The sequence below is a fragment of the Protobothrops mucrosquamatus genome, unplaced genomic scaffold, assembly GCF_001527695.2.
Source record: "Protobothrops mucrosquamatus isolate PMUCROS unplaced genomic scaffold, P.Mucros_1.0 scaffold_176, whole genome shotgun sequence".
In the NCBI taxonomy this organism is placed as follows: domain Eukaryota; kingdom Metazoa; phylum Chordata; class Lepidosauria; order Squamata; family Viperidae; genus Protobothrops; species Protobothrops mucrosquamatus.
In genome coordinates, this window is record NW_015386252.1 from 336,889 (window position 1) to 352,649 (window position 15,761).

The 15,761-nt window shown below is 34.3% G+C and overlaps 1 protein-coding gene across 1 annotated transcript in view; it reads right to left on the reverse strand.

The window, feature by feature from the left end:
* Positions 1-15,761, reverse strand: part of GPATCH2 (G-patch domain containing 2) — a 94,726-nt gene that overhangs the window by 20,783 nt on the left and 58,182 nt on the right. Inside the window, exon 8 of the mRNA XM_015822507.1 lies at positions 13,884-13,954. Within this exon, the coding sequence (XP_015677993.1) occupies positions 13,884-13,954 (71 nt within the window). The remainder of the gene's footprint in view (positions 1-13,883; positions 13,955-15,761) is intronic.

Below are 15,761 nucleotides of genomic sequence, written 5' to 3' on the forward strand. Positions count from 1 at the left end.
TTCTGTTTCTTCAGCATAAATGAATCATTCGTCTCTGCAAAGCATAGCAATTTGATCACTAACCAAGGTACGAATATTGATAGTGAGTTTCTTTCTTTTTTCTAAATTTGCTACTGTTTTGAGGAAAAGGCATTTTCAGCAGGCTGAAAACAATTAAACACTATGATAAGAAGTGGAAAATGAATAATAATTATTACTAAAAATATCCCCTGCCCTCTCCAATAAAACACAAAAGTTAAGCAGCTATTCTGCATGTTGATATGACATGGTGAAAAGTGAAACTAAAAAGCAATTTGAAGGAGACAATTATATACACACAATGGTTTCCTCAAACTGCAAATCTATTCTAGTAATAATAATCTATTTCTATGAAAAGCTCTGTGAATAATACCTGGGAAGTTTATCCTACAGCCAAAAGCAGAATGAGTGAGTCCACTTACCCATCTATTTTTCATTGTAAACAGTGCTTCTGAAGTTGTCTTTAAGATGCTTTATATCAAAAATTATTTTTTTTAAAGAAAATACTATGGGTGCTACCCAAAATATCAAACTTTTAATAGAGGTTAGATGCTACAATCATCATTGAAAATAAAGCCCACTTCCCCTTGGAGAGAAGCAAATGCCTGTAAGCAGGAAATGAGGTAGGGGACGAAGCTGTAATCATAACAGCAACTTCTTTAAATAATAGATTTATATTCTTTTAATGATGTTACTTTTTCTAGTTATCTTATATAAGCTCCTCTCAAAGTCTTGGCATATATTTACTTTTTGAAAAAAGCAAAAAAAAATAAAAAAGGCTATGATAAAACTAAATTAATATTTACCAAAAATACTAATGTCTTGCTGAATTATACATTTCAAATAGCTTCAATGGGACCTGGGAAAACAAAATGTCACTCAACAGCCTTGCCTATATGTTTCTTAGCATGAAACTGTAGCCTTGAAGATTAAAAAGAGTTAATTCCCTTGATTCCTCTCTATTTATCCATAGATAGCTCCAAGCTATCATTTATAAACAATATTCTGGCAGAGAGCTTGGGATACTAGATGGCAGGGCTAGAGAACTTGTTAAGACCACCTTGCCTGAAAACCTGGCTGTTGACATGCCGATGACAGGGACTCGAGCAAGTTGTGTCAAAGGGAATAATTCTAAAGGAAAGACAACATAAACTTGTCGCCTCTTTGTACACATTTACAAACAAAGCTTTCCAGAGCATTAAGCCTAGTTAAAGCTGCCCTCTGGATAAAGAGTGTTCTGAACAGCCTCAGACAAGCTCAGAAGACAAACAGATGCGACTATGGTCCCTGGCATTTGGCAAGAACACTCATTGTCACTAAGAAGGATATAAGCCTCGACAGGGCATCAGCTGTACAACTGTGAAGCAGGCCTGCAAGTACCAAGGTGGCAACAGAATTGTGGCAAAAGGAAAAAATTGGCTGGAAAAGCCAGACTAGTGTGAATTTACATGAGCAGACCAAACACACACTGCTTATTCTCATATCTTCTAACATTAAGTAAAATAGCAAACAGAAGATTTCAATATTTATTTATATTAAAATATAGAATATAAAGTATTTGCTCTTAAGTGACAAATTACAAGAATAGATGTAATAAAATATCAAATTCTGAATCATAGAAAAAAAATTATGAGACTGAAAATGTATTAGCAGCTATTATTTTAAAAAAGATTTAGTTAGATATATGCTATTTGATACCAACACAACTGTTTCTTCCCTTTTGAATATCTATTTCCTTTATAATTTAATTTAATTTCATACTTTATTATGTTGCACAGCAATTATTTCTTGTAACTTTCCCAAATAATTCTTACCAGCCACTGTACTCAAAACTAAAAGACAGAATATGGTTGCTATTTTAATTTCTACAGTTTCCTAAACAGTACATGACATTGAAATGTTACTAACCCTACATCTTTTAATAACTATGAACAACTGGTATAACTGACCAATGAGGACTGAATCTATTACAAACAGATCACTTTGACCCATTCCACTTTGCTCTACTGTGACTCTGAAGTTGTATTATTAGAAGAGAAACCTCCATATATGCTGATTTAAAAAGCACTTTTGAAGAAGTGAGTTTCTTTAAAATGAAAACTGTATAGAAAAGTTATTTATGACTTTAGCATATGGGAAAACCACCGTATGCTAAATTCTTACAAACCTCAGAAAGTAGCCTGTAAAGTTCCTCATTTGATTATGTGCCATCAAGTTGTTTTCAACTCTTTGTGACCACATCGATAGATATGTCCATGATAATCTGTCCCTAACCTTGTCTTTCCTATATCCCAACTTCGACACAATTTTATTAGTGGGTTTTCTTATTGTAACACAACATGATAATGAACACCAACCAGAAAATTGGTATGTTCTACATCAGCATTTTTCAAATTTGACAACTTTAAGATGTATGGACTTTATCTCCCAGAACAGTATCAGTATCAGCGATACTGTTCTATCTTATAATGGTTATGCAATAATCTTGGAAACAGAGTATTATAGCTTTTGTTCTCCTGTAGGTTTAAAAATAAATTTGTTTGAAATGGTCTCAGAAATTCTGTCTTGCACAGGGAATGGGACTAGGAGACCTTCAACCACATGATTTTAATAAATAACAAATATATTAGTACAAATACTAATGGTAATACATCTTCTGGAACTGATAATTGATATGAATATATAAAACTAAGATTTTAAATTTAAAAATGTAGAAATTTGCTTCAATAAACAAGGCTACTTTCCTTGTTATAACTCTAAATCCATCAAAATTAATGGATTTGTTTCCTAAAAAAGTGTTGGGGATGATATTGTTATTCTATATAATCATACCTAATATTCTATTTTTTTCTACATTTAATTTAAAAAAAATCATTAGAAAAAAGGCAAAATTACAGATTTTTTTTAAAAAAGCATATTATCATATAGTTCCTAATTCTTAAAAGCTTTTTTTATCATATGGCATCTGGACTCTACTGGAATGTGAAATTCAGGGGGGGGGGGGAACATTGAAGAAAAAATGAAAGTAGTATTTATTTTATGCAAGCACAAAAACTGTATGAACAGCACTTCTGAACGTATGATTCAAAAAGGACTGCACTGCAGTGAATTGCATCTTAATTTATTTTTCTTGTATATTTTTTAAAGAAGCAAACTCTGTACTTGATCTTATCTTGTTATCCAGGGTCTCAAGTAACTAAAATCATGACATTCTCTGAAAATAGGAACAAGACCTTGGCACACTATCAATGACTTCCTGCAGATGGCTCTAGAACCTTTTGACTTTTTTTTCTTCCTTTTCTCTGCTACTGGATAATAGTTTTGATAATAGTATCAGATATAGCTTTGAAAAGATAAAATGCTAAACTTTTATTCATCTTCGAATTGATAAAAAGCATTTTTTGTTAAGCATGTTTAACTAAAACGCTTAATTTTCCTGTATGATGTGATAAATAGAACACAAAATGATTTCATGTATTTTCATTTACAGCAAGAGGTAAAACTGAAGCCTTAATTAAGTTTAATTCTAGATAGTTTTTTTTTAGGATTACACTGTATATAGAATAAATGTTCAGCCTTCCTCCGTCGTGTTCCTCACAACTGTCCGTCCATCCAAGGCACATGTATACATACAATTCTATGGAAAATATATACTAATTAATTTTCTTGACTATTTAGGATATCTAACAGGCAAGACATCAACACATTAAAGAAATAAACCAATCCGTATGAGTTCATGATTAATACTTAATCTTGATTTAAGGGGGGATAAAGATGGCATGTATAAGAGCTACATGCCAGCAACAAGAACAATGATGGGGAAAAGGAAATAGAAATAGAACCAGCTATCCTTCAGGAAAAAGTTGTGTGGACAATGAGCGAACTGTTAAATAACAAGGCCCCAGGTGCCGATACATCCCTGCAGAATTGCTTAGGCCTGTACCACCCACAATCACAACCTCATGCCAGAAAAAATTGTGAAGCTAATACACGATCACAGGATTGGAAATGATCCATGTTCATATCATTTTCAAAAAAGGGTGACTCCAAGGATTGCTGCAATTACCACACATTTGCCCTCATCCCTCATGCTAGCAAGACTCTCCTCAAGATCATACAACAACATCTGGTACTGACCACTGAAAGAGAATTACCAGTTGTTTAAGCTGGTTCAGAAGGAGTCATGGCACCAGGGCCATATTGCAAATCTATAATGGATTATGAAAGCTCAAGAATATCAAAAGAACATCTACATATGCTTTACTGAATATAAGAAAGCCATTAATTGTGTCAATCATGACAAGCTGAGAAAGCCTTAGAAAACTTGGGGATGCCAATACATCTGTTAAGTTGGTGTAGTCACTGTACACAAATCAGAAAGACACTGTACAAACACAATGTGGAGACACTGATTGGTTCAACATAGAGAAAGGACTGGAGAAAGTTGTAGTTTTCACCTATTATTCAATTTGTATGCTTAAGTGATCACGAGGAAGCTGGAACTTGAAGGATCAAAAATTAGAGTAAACATTGGAAAAAGAGTCATTCATAATCCCTAATCACACATCTCTCCCTCCAGAAATCAAAGAAGATGTCAGGTCCAGCCCAAAAACAATATAGAATAATCCAGCCAAAGTTCATATCATGGTTGACTCGCCACGCACCCCTGCTCGCAACCAGACAACAGAAACAGGAAGGGGAGAGGGAAAGTATTGCAATGCAAGGAAAACCTGGGAGGGAATTGAGGAATTTAAGTGAGCTGACGGAACCCGGGACAGTCCCAATCCCCCAAGGTCAAACCTGGAAAAACTCTGAGGTGCTCAGAATGTTCCCATGACAAAATGAATACAATTGATTGGTGGACAATGAACCATGGGGAAGTCCAACTCTTTATTTGCTCACACCAACAGACAGAGTCTTGCCAGACTAAACCTATATATTGTCACCTTCATTAATTTACCCTTGGAGATTCTAGAGAGAATCTATCCTAACTGTCTTGCTTTGCCTCCTTTTGAGGTCTGGGCTATGTTGCTGTCTTGCCCCTCCCTTGGAATGGGCTCTCTCCTTCCAGACCAGAAATATCTGATCAAAAGGATTAAAAAAAGAAAGCAAGAAATTTGGCTCTTCCTTTATATCAAAATGATGAAGTTCATGACCACTGCAAGGGATGGAAATATCAAAATAACAACTGACAATGAAGAGATTGAATGCATGCAAGAATTCATTTTCCAAGGATTGCAGATTAATCAAAGCAGTGAATGGGATCCAAAATTAAAGCTTCAAATTCCACACAGGAACGATAAGCATAAATCAAGTATGGAAGAACAAGGACATCAGATTAAATGCCGGTTAGTCCACACTATTGTGTTTCCCAAAGCTAGCCACAGTTGCAAAAGTTGGACCATCAAAAACCAGACAGGAAGGAAGTTGACTCATTTGCACTGTGGTGTTGGAAAAGACTTCTGCCCATTCCTTGGACACAAAAGCGACAAACAAACAAGTACTGGAGCATATAAAGCCAGACATATTGCTGAAAGGCAAAATCACAAAATTTCGCCTTATTTTGGCCACATCATGCACTCAAACTCATTGAAAAAGGCAGTTATGTTCAGAATGATTAGCAATAAAAGGAACGAGGCTACCAAAAAGCATGACATCTAGACACCATCAAACAGGCAGAGCATAAAACAACTGAAAGAAACTATTCAAGATCAGAAAGTGTGAAATCGCCATGAATTGGACAAGATTTCATAATCAAAGATGACATATTATTGACTATGACCACAATTGGGACCAGAATTTCTGTTGCTAAGCAAAGTGGTTGTTGAGTAAGTTGTACCCAATTTTACAATCTTTTTTGCCATAGTTATTAAGCAAATCACTGCAGTGATTAAATAAATCAAATCACAATTATAAGAGTGAGGACCAGTCATTTTTCAGTGCCTTTATAAACTTGAACAGTCACTATATGAATAACTGAAAGGCGAGGACTACTTAGCGTTTGGCTTGCCTACTAGAAAAAGATGTTTTATTTTAAAAAGTATCGAAATGCATTGCTTGAAGATTGATATATTATTTAAATAAATCAAATGAATTCCAAGAATGACAAGGCTAAACACAAAAACCTTACCATCAATAGAGATAATTTCTGGGGATAAATGTGGTTACAAAAAGCATGGCCCTTAGAGCTGTAAGGAGTCCTCAATTTTCACAAACTAGTAAATATAAGGCCAGCTACCTGAAAGGAATAATACTACTAGTGTTCCGACTCATAAAGGCCAGCAGCCTGCAGTAAGTAGCTGTGGAAAAGCCATATATTTTTCGTAGTGAATTTGTTTCTGAATCGGTAAAAAAAGAATGCAGGAAGGAAAAGATGTCGATGGGGAAAAACAGAAGTGTATCTACAGTAAAAGGGTTTGGCTACTCATGTGACCTCATGTACAATCAATCAGGAAAGAGCTGGGAGGGACTTTGGAAGTCTTCTAGTCCAACCCCCTGTTGAAGCAGGAGACCATATACCATTTCAGAAAAGTTGTCTGTCCAATCTCTTCTTAAAAACATCCAGTGATGAAGCACCCACAACATCTGAAGGCAAGCTGTCCCACTGGTTAATTGTTCAGAAGTTTCTCCTTAATCCCAAGTTGCTTCTCTCCTTGATTAGTTTCTATCTATTGTTTCTTGTCTTGCCTTGGTGCTTTGGACCCTCCGAGCTGAAAAAACTGTCTACTCCAGGGGTGTCAAACTGCCAGTCCGTGGGCTGGACACGTCACACAGAAGCTGCACCCACCCCATTCCTGGCAATGGCAAAACAGTCCCGATACGTTGCGCGACGTCACGAGTTTGACATGTCTGGTCTACTCTATAGCTTTGCATTTCTCTTTGTCCTCTCTCTTCTTTTCTGCTGACGCTATGAGAATTGTGGAAACATCTGTGTTCACAGCCCATCATGTAATCAGAGCTAGAAAAACAATAGATAAAGATTTGAACTTGCTCTCTTTCAGTAGAAAAGCTTTTGGGCACCTTCATGCACTTTACCATAAAGTGATACAGAAGAGGAGAATGCATACATTCAATTCTCATTGTGGCCCGTGTACATTAACACTAAGTAATGTAGATAATTGTTTCTAAATTGTACGTATTCTGGATTTCCAACCTCTAACTTGCCATTTGGTTTTTAAAATATATTTTGTTTTATTGATACTGAAAAATAAACAATCCTGCAAAATTGAATGTTATCCTCTTCAGTATAGATCCCACAAAATGTGTGTATATCTTATCTGTTGCACTTTTCATAGTACTCTGGTCTTAATTTGTGGTTTAGAACATTCATACTAGGTTTTAAAATGCAATTTAAAAGTCAGCTACTATCTTGAAAAGAAAGAAAGCTAATAGATCATAAGATATTTATTTTCCCTTTTGCCATCTGATAGTTTTACCTAACTAAGCTACCTGAATCAAGAACAATGTGAAAAAGCATAAAACTAAAGAAAGAAAAATAAAATCACCACTATGAAAATGGTGACGCATTGTTATTTGCAGGTTGAAAAAGGGAAACTACAACAGTTAGAAAGAGGGATAGTTGATATAGAAGACATTCCTTGAAATGCAATATTGTCTAGCTATATTATCCTATAGTTTTAAAATTACTGATGCAAAAATAGATTGTCTTCCACATGTTATATGTGTGCAGCCCAAATGATGATATACTGTGCCCTTCTATTGCCATTCACATAATGGATTTTTGTTCACAGTTCTGTTCACCAAAACTGCTTGAAATGAAAGGTAGAAAATACACAATTTAGTTGAAGGTTACAACTAAACTGCAGCTTTCTGCATTCCACTTAGAAGCTGTGATACCAAATTAGAATGTGGAAAGTTGCTATGGGAATTGCAGTTATGCCCATAGATTCCCAGGGAATTTTCCCTGGGAGTCTTCTGACTCTCACAATGATCATTTGCAATAATACCCATGGCTTTCTTATGTAAGTTGCTCTTCAGCAATGTAAATCAGTATGTCTGTACTTCAATGGTCCACTCAGAATTTGAAGAACTTGAAATAAGTATCTGGAAATATCTAATCACTCTGTTTCACAGACCAAACTTTTCTGTTGTAGTAGGAATGATTCTGCGGCAACTTTCATCAAGCATCTCTCTCTTTTTGTTTGTAACATGTTGCAACCTAGAGAGTTAAATGCTGATGCAAGACAGGGCAAGTTATATTACGAAGAAAAATATCTGTCTACAATTAATACAGGTAGTCCTCAACTTACAACCATTCATTTAGTGATCAACATTACAACAGCACTGAAAAAAGTAACTTTTTGACACGACAGTTGCAGTATCTCCATGGCCATGTGATCAAAATTCGGATGCTTGGCAACTTATTGTCATGCATGTTATTTATGACAGTTGTAGTGTCCTGGGGTCATGTAATCACCTTGCGATCTTCTGACAATCAAAGCCAATGGGAAGCCAGGTTCACTTAACAATCATGTTACTAACTTAACAACTGCAGTGATTCACTTAACAACTGTGGCAAGAAAGGTTGTAAATTGGGCAAAACTCATTTAACTACTGTCAACGGAAATTTTGGGCTCAATTGTGGCCATAAGTTGAGGACTCCCTGTACTATACTGTTCAGAATAGGCCTCCCACAAGCCTTTTTCTGTGAGCCATTTAGAAAACATAAACCTTGGGCTCATTTCTTAATTTTCTGAGATTTGTCATATATTTAATAAATATGGAGAACTTTTACAAATTGAAACAACTACTTCTTTTTTTCAAAAAGGTATTTGTTCCCCATGTTGACATTACATGTCCTACTTCTTTCACTGCTCAGTGAAATCAGTTGACTGAAATCTCATGCATTGTTCATAACAAAATGAAGTATATTATTGTCTAACAATTTTAGCCTAGAGTGATAGTTGTTTTTCTAATAGAGATGTTATTTTTACAAGTGTTATCTTGGCAAATTGTACCAAAATTTCTACCACAAAAAGGTAGATTGAAAGAAAATGAAATTCCTTACTCAGACTGCATGCCTACTTAGTACAGAATGTCATAGATTTCTTCCTTAACTTTACAGATGTTATAGAAGACTTAAGATCTCACAGCAGTGGCTTCTACTAATCTCTGAGTAAAATGTTGAAGTATACAAATAGCAATTTCTTCCTATTAAAACACATATTTTAAGGAAGTTTTATTTCTCAGAAATATACAGTTATTTTGAAAGTAACGTATTACTCAATTTTATACCAGAACAGAAAACAAAACTGTAAAGACATTTCTGAGACATTTTTTCCATTTTTTAAAAAAGTAGCACTGCAGAAGCATCTCTGTATAGAAAAAAAATCCTCTTCAATCATAAAGTTGCATAAATCATTGCGTTTATCTTATAAGAGTTTATTTTACTTTCTGCTTTTGATAGATAGGAGAGCTCTCTCTGTCTTTCTCTCTCTTTTTCAATATATAGGATAGAAGCCAGAGAAAGTAATAGGTGAGTTCTTCATTAAAAATTGTAAATTGTTTGTTGCTGTATTTTAAAGTAGATATTAAGATACAGAAGACAGTAAAGTTCAGTAACCAAAATATTTCTTTCTACACAGCTTTAAAAATAAAATGTGTTCCTGCTATGAAGTAGAAAACATAACCTTCAAGCCAAGTCTTTCAGCCTTTAGATCTGGGGTGTCAAACTGCAGGCCCGTGGGCCAGTTTAATCATACCAAAGCCGCACCCACACCATTGCCGGCAATGTAAAAAGAGTCATGATACGTCGCGACATGTCACGTGACGTGGCGAGTTTGACCCCTGGGCTTTAGATCCTTGAGAGGTACAGTAAGGATAAATCTTGCTTAGAGAAACTGTGGGATACACATGTAACACATTTGCAAAGGTATTACTAAGAAATTTCTAACTGTGTTTTGATTTTTCCCTTCTAGCCTATAGTACAAAAGCCTGTACAATAATTTGCTTCTTAATAAAAAAAATGCACTTGAAAATAGACATGGATGTTATGGTTAAGTGGAACAGAGAAAGTATAATCAGAATTCTACACTGGATTTAGTTATTGGCTTGCCTAGTTATGAAGTCTTTCCTCAGGTTTAGTTAGAACAATGAGATCATCAACATAACGCACACTGAAACATCTGCTTCCACACTGTTCAAAGTGTTATTGTATTTACCAAGAAGAACTATGACCATCCCTTTTTATATACTTAAATATTCCATGTGATGGAAGAATTCAATCCTGACACACTTTTTTCATTTTATTCCAGCATATTGAGATTAGGCCATTAATGCCAATACATTTGTTACAAGGAACAGTAACAAATGTGACCATGAGTGTGTATCTGTGTGTGGGAGGGAAACCATTTCTTTTTGCAAATAGACTTGTGTTCATGCATAGTACACTAACACCTGCTAAGTGTTCTAAGCCTTATTCAAACTCGGAGCCTCTTGTAGAGTCAGCGGCAGTAAGCAGGTTGTAATTTTTCTGAGAAAGAAAACCTGCCAAAAAATGAAGTCCAATTGTAGAGTTATTCTTAATGTGCTCCATCACTGTGCCTCTAGAGACTCATGAACTTTATGCCAACCAAAAAAGATTTTTAAATACCTGTATTAGAGTCTTGCTGTCCTCAGAAAGGATAATGCAGTGGGGTTTTTTTCTTGCTTCTAATTAGTAATTTAAGCATATGTTCAGCATTTAACTCTAAATGTTTGCCTTTTCCCCAAGCTCTAAGACAGCTGTCCAAGATGTGGATGCCTGAAAGCACTTAAATATCAACATCTGCTGAATTATGTTAATAGAATGTAATATAATTGGGCATGAGCTGGAATTGATCAGAAGTATATGACTATGACCAAGGCAAATCTAAACCAATATTTTGTCTTATAAACAAGTCATAGGTAACACACATCTGATGTTAATCACTAATATGATCAGAGCACAACATTCAGAATACCAAGGCTAAAAAAATCTATGAAAATATTGAGAAACAGCATTTAAAACAGAATCAAAGGTAAATATTTTTTGTGGAAATTTCCTACTACTGTGGCATAGGAACTCATTTTTAAATTCTAATTAAAACAAAAGATTATTCTATGTTTAGGAACATTTCTGTGTTAAGGAACAATGCATAAAAAAGACAAATAGCTTAAACTCATTTTAGTTGTAGAAGTACAATTTCCTTGAGAATTCTAAAACGGATCCTATTATATCAATTCCCTCTCTTCACCTTAGATAATTTATGTCATCAACTCTATAAATATTCCTGATCAAGCCTTTGTTAGCCAAACCACATTATCTTTCCACCTCCTCACAATCACTTTTCTCTCTTTTGAAAAGTTTTCACTAAATAGTAATAGCACTTAGTCTTATATACTACCACATAGTGCTTTACAACACTTTCTGGGTGGTTTACAATATCAGCATATTGTCCCCAACACTCTGGGTCCTCATTTTACCGATCTTGGAAGTTACTGCAGTGAATCTAAAGTGCCTGGGCCTTTAGATACAATTGGCTAGTGAAAGTTATTTTCTAGAACAATGGATGGCGGAACATCAAACTAAGCTAATGTTAAAGCCCTACTCAGCTTGGAAACTGTGATAGAATTTTAAATATCCTGCAGGACTGAGAGAGGGAGACTGGTTACTTAAGAAAACATCATTGGGCAGTCAAGATTGATCTAATTATCTGATCTAGTATTTGGGTACAATTTGACAAAGCAAAATGGCATTCAAATCAGTTTGGATAGATTTCTCCTTCTGCATTAAGGGGACTAAATTGTTTGCTGCAAATCTCAGCCAGGATTATAAAAGTGGGACAAGGTGAATGATTTATTAGTTGAGCAGCTAAAATTGTCAAAACTGAGTTGAATTTCAGGCTCAGGCTACTATTATCAACTGCTGTCAGAAAGTTCTAACTGCTTCCGTTTTACTACAAAGTTGCTTGTATTGTCATTTCGGTAATAATAAATTGATAATAAAACACGTCTGTAGATTTCCTATTTATGTATTTGTTTATTTGTTTAAAAGAAAAAAGAAAATAGGGCATTCTTAGCTTCAAGGCAATCTAAATCAAACCAGTACTTTGATCAAAGGATCTAGTTGCTAGTCTCTGGAGCCAAGTCAATCTGGATGGTCTTGGGGCATTCTGTCCTGATACAGCTATTCCTTATGTTAAATCATATCAAGTTGCAGAAGAGAAGATGAAAGGGGCAAGATTTTTTTTCGAAGTTTCAGAGTAATGATACCCCAACCTCTCTTTTCCCTTCCCCATTAATAGCCTAACTGGCCCTGTCCACTTTTAGAACTTGCTTGAGGTCTTTGCCTGCTTCTTTCAAAATACTGCATGTTAATTTCCCAATTGGCTCTCCACTACTTGCCTAATTTCACTCTACTTTCATTGGATTTTTCAGTCCAGAGAGCCTGAAATTATTCTTCTATTGGATTGACATTTCAATGGACAGGGTAATATAAAAATAGCACATTGTTGTTGTTTTTTTAAAAAAAATATCAACTGATAGCCTCTATTTTATATTTCAATTGCATACATAGTATTTCTCTCTTTGATACTATTACTATGTATCACAAAATCCACATTAAATTATGATATTTCTGGTTATGAAATGCAAAATTCAATATATTATTTTATTAACCACATCTATTCACAGCAGTTGAAAAATGCTGTATTGATGGTTTCACTTATTTTTGGCAAAAATATATTGCAATTAAAAAATTTCTTATCTAAGGTAAATTAAAAGTCTGTCCCAATGAACAGATGACGTGTGGAAAAAAGGCGAGATTGCCATATCTTGCTTCTAAAAGATCAAATAAGAATCACTTTAATGCTACTGAATTTGTTACATCTCTGTAACAAAAACATAGTCATCTGAATTATCAGGAGAAAATGGACAATCGTTCATTTTAAAAGAGATTTTGATGAAAGGTGAAAGAAACCTGATGAAAAAAAAATGCCTTATCACCATAAGTTTTTGTTCTAATCTCTCTTCAGCCCAATTTTTATTTTTTCAGCACCCTCATGATTACAGAGTATCAAAATAGAAGATAGTATAAATAAACAAATATAACTGACTTTGTATATGAAAATAATCTGACGCTCAACAAAGCTGTTTCTGATAAAACAAGAACATGAGTAAATGTGAGTTATGTTTACGGTAAATAAATAAACACCTCCCCACCAAATAGATTATTGATTTTAATTTTATATTTTCCTTTAGTATCACTCAACCTGTCGATTGGAGCAATTTTCAGATCCTCCAGAGATCAATTTTTTTGGGGGGAAAAATCAACTATGTTATTTTAGTAATGGATTCACTGGCCATAAAATCCAAGTCTTAATATTTCTATCAACCCTTTGATTCATACTGTAACTCTCATTTCTAATATTGTGAACAAAACAATGGTAGGTTGCACTTGTAATGCTTTTGAAAAATATGTGATAAACAGAGGAACTGCTATTTTATTCATGGTAAATCAAATCTCATTTTAAAGACAGTTGTGCTTTTATATGGCTGCATTGCTGTCCTAGGTGACATAGTGCAAAGGGGGTATAAGCTTTACTGTTCCTAAATATGCTATGGAGATAAATAGATAGTAGACAGACATAGAAGATGTACAAAAAAAAGAAACAAATATTTATTTTATTCTATATGTATTAACTTGCTTCTCTGATTATATAAAAAAGATTATATTTGGTGTTACCTGTGCCTCCCTTTTAAGCAGTCAGAGGCAGAGATAGTCACTGCATCTCACTGTATGATTAGCAGTTATCCAACTAGGTAAAATATTAGCTTGTGATTTAATTAGAATGTAAACTATAAACTGCACTGTATTATAAACTTACCTGCTGGCTGTTTTTACTGAACTGTTCTTCTTGTGTCCTCTTTCTGATCGGTTATCTCGTAATAGTTGAAGCTACACAAGACATTCAGAATTTATATAAAAAACAAAATTTAAATGTTTAGAAGTACAAATCTCTTAGCTTTATTATGCTTTTGTGCTTTCTTTAATGAGACTAATAATCTTATAGCTGGCAATATACTGAAATCTTAAGGTCTGTTTTTATTTTATTTCCATGTACCTATGACGATGCTGACATAGTACTAAGATCCATTCCCACAGCAATTCCCACCTACTCTGCTGTTGTGACCGATTAGTACAGCAAACTTTATGCTGGGGGGTAATATTTCCTTGAAAATTATAAAGAAAGCTTTTGTGGTCTGACTGAAATTAAAACCAACATATTTGAAGTTTACTAATCTTTTTCCTAACCCTTTTATTTCTCAAAAAGTTCCCACTTCCTGAGAGCAAAAGAGCGAAAAGAGAACAAAAAAGACACTACTGTAGGAATGGCTCCACTACGTGCTCATTTTTCACCCCACATTTTTTCCTTAGAATTAATTATGGCTTTACCATTAGCTATCAATTCCTGTATTCCTTTTCTTAACATCTTCAACAAAATTGGCTAACTTAAAATGACTTGAATCTGGCATTCTCGGCTTTCCTAAGCTAATAGCTAAATTAAGCAGGATTTGTTAAATTACCATGTTGTAACTACCAGACTATTTAGAATTGCTCTTAATTTCATCTTTCAAATAAGGCAAAATGTTTGCAGTGCAAAATAATTCTCATAGATTAATTTATGTTTCTAAAAAACTGCATCTAAATAATAAAGTTGTATATTATGAGTGAACAACATATAACTATGGGCACCATTATGTTTATTCACTATCAGAAAGACGAGTCTCAAAATATTACTTTAAGGAAGATGAATTCAAGAGCCAAATGGGAAAGGGAAATTATAGCAAATATTTAATTGTGATCTTTATTAGCTGTTTTCTTAAAAAAAAAAAAACCCAGAACTTCAGACTGTAAAAGCAACAATAAGAAAATGATGGCAGTTCCCAAAGAGCAATAAAAGAGATGCTCAAAAAGATGTAACATGAATTCAGGAGAATGAAATAATGTGAGCAGTAGATTTGGAAAGAGACTTTGATCATTTTGTAAAACATCCCTCCGAATGGTTGAGAGACCTACTAATTATTCCTATCACATTTTTCACAGCTGCTGCATCTTGATCAATATTTTCATATAGTTATCTATTCACCATGACTCAAAGTTTCCAGGTCAATAATTGTCAGTTCAGACTGTATGAGTCTGTATATATGAAAGCTTAGATTGTTAGCTTCAAGATGCATCACTTTATATTTACTTATACTGTATTGAAATTTACATTTTGTTGACCCTCACTTATTACAGAGATATATTTTGGGAGCTCTTTTCAGTCCATATCAATGGAAGAAGTGAGATATGGTTATGGTTAATGACAGCAGCAATGTGTAGAAGGATTCTAGTAATTAGTCTTAAAATATATTTGCAAAATTATTGCCCACACGTTTCAGTTTTTTTATTGTTTTGAGAAGCAGTCTATAATAATTTTAAATCTATGACTCAGGAAACAAAATCCTTTTAATATACTTATGAACGTTATTTTGTAAATTCTACTCTGTTGCAGTTGTGGAACACTGTGATCAGGAAAGATTCCCTTATCTTCCCTGAAACATCCCTGCCACTCCTTTTCCTATCTATTCCATGATAAGCGTTTCATTCATTATCAGTTTTAGAGACTTGAAGCGTCTTCATAGTGACTTGGTAATATATGTGTTGCTATGCATACTGAAGCAGCCTGAAATTAAATGGAATTTTTTACAGGCTTCTTTTT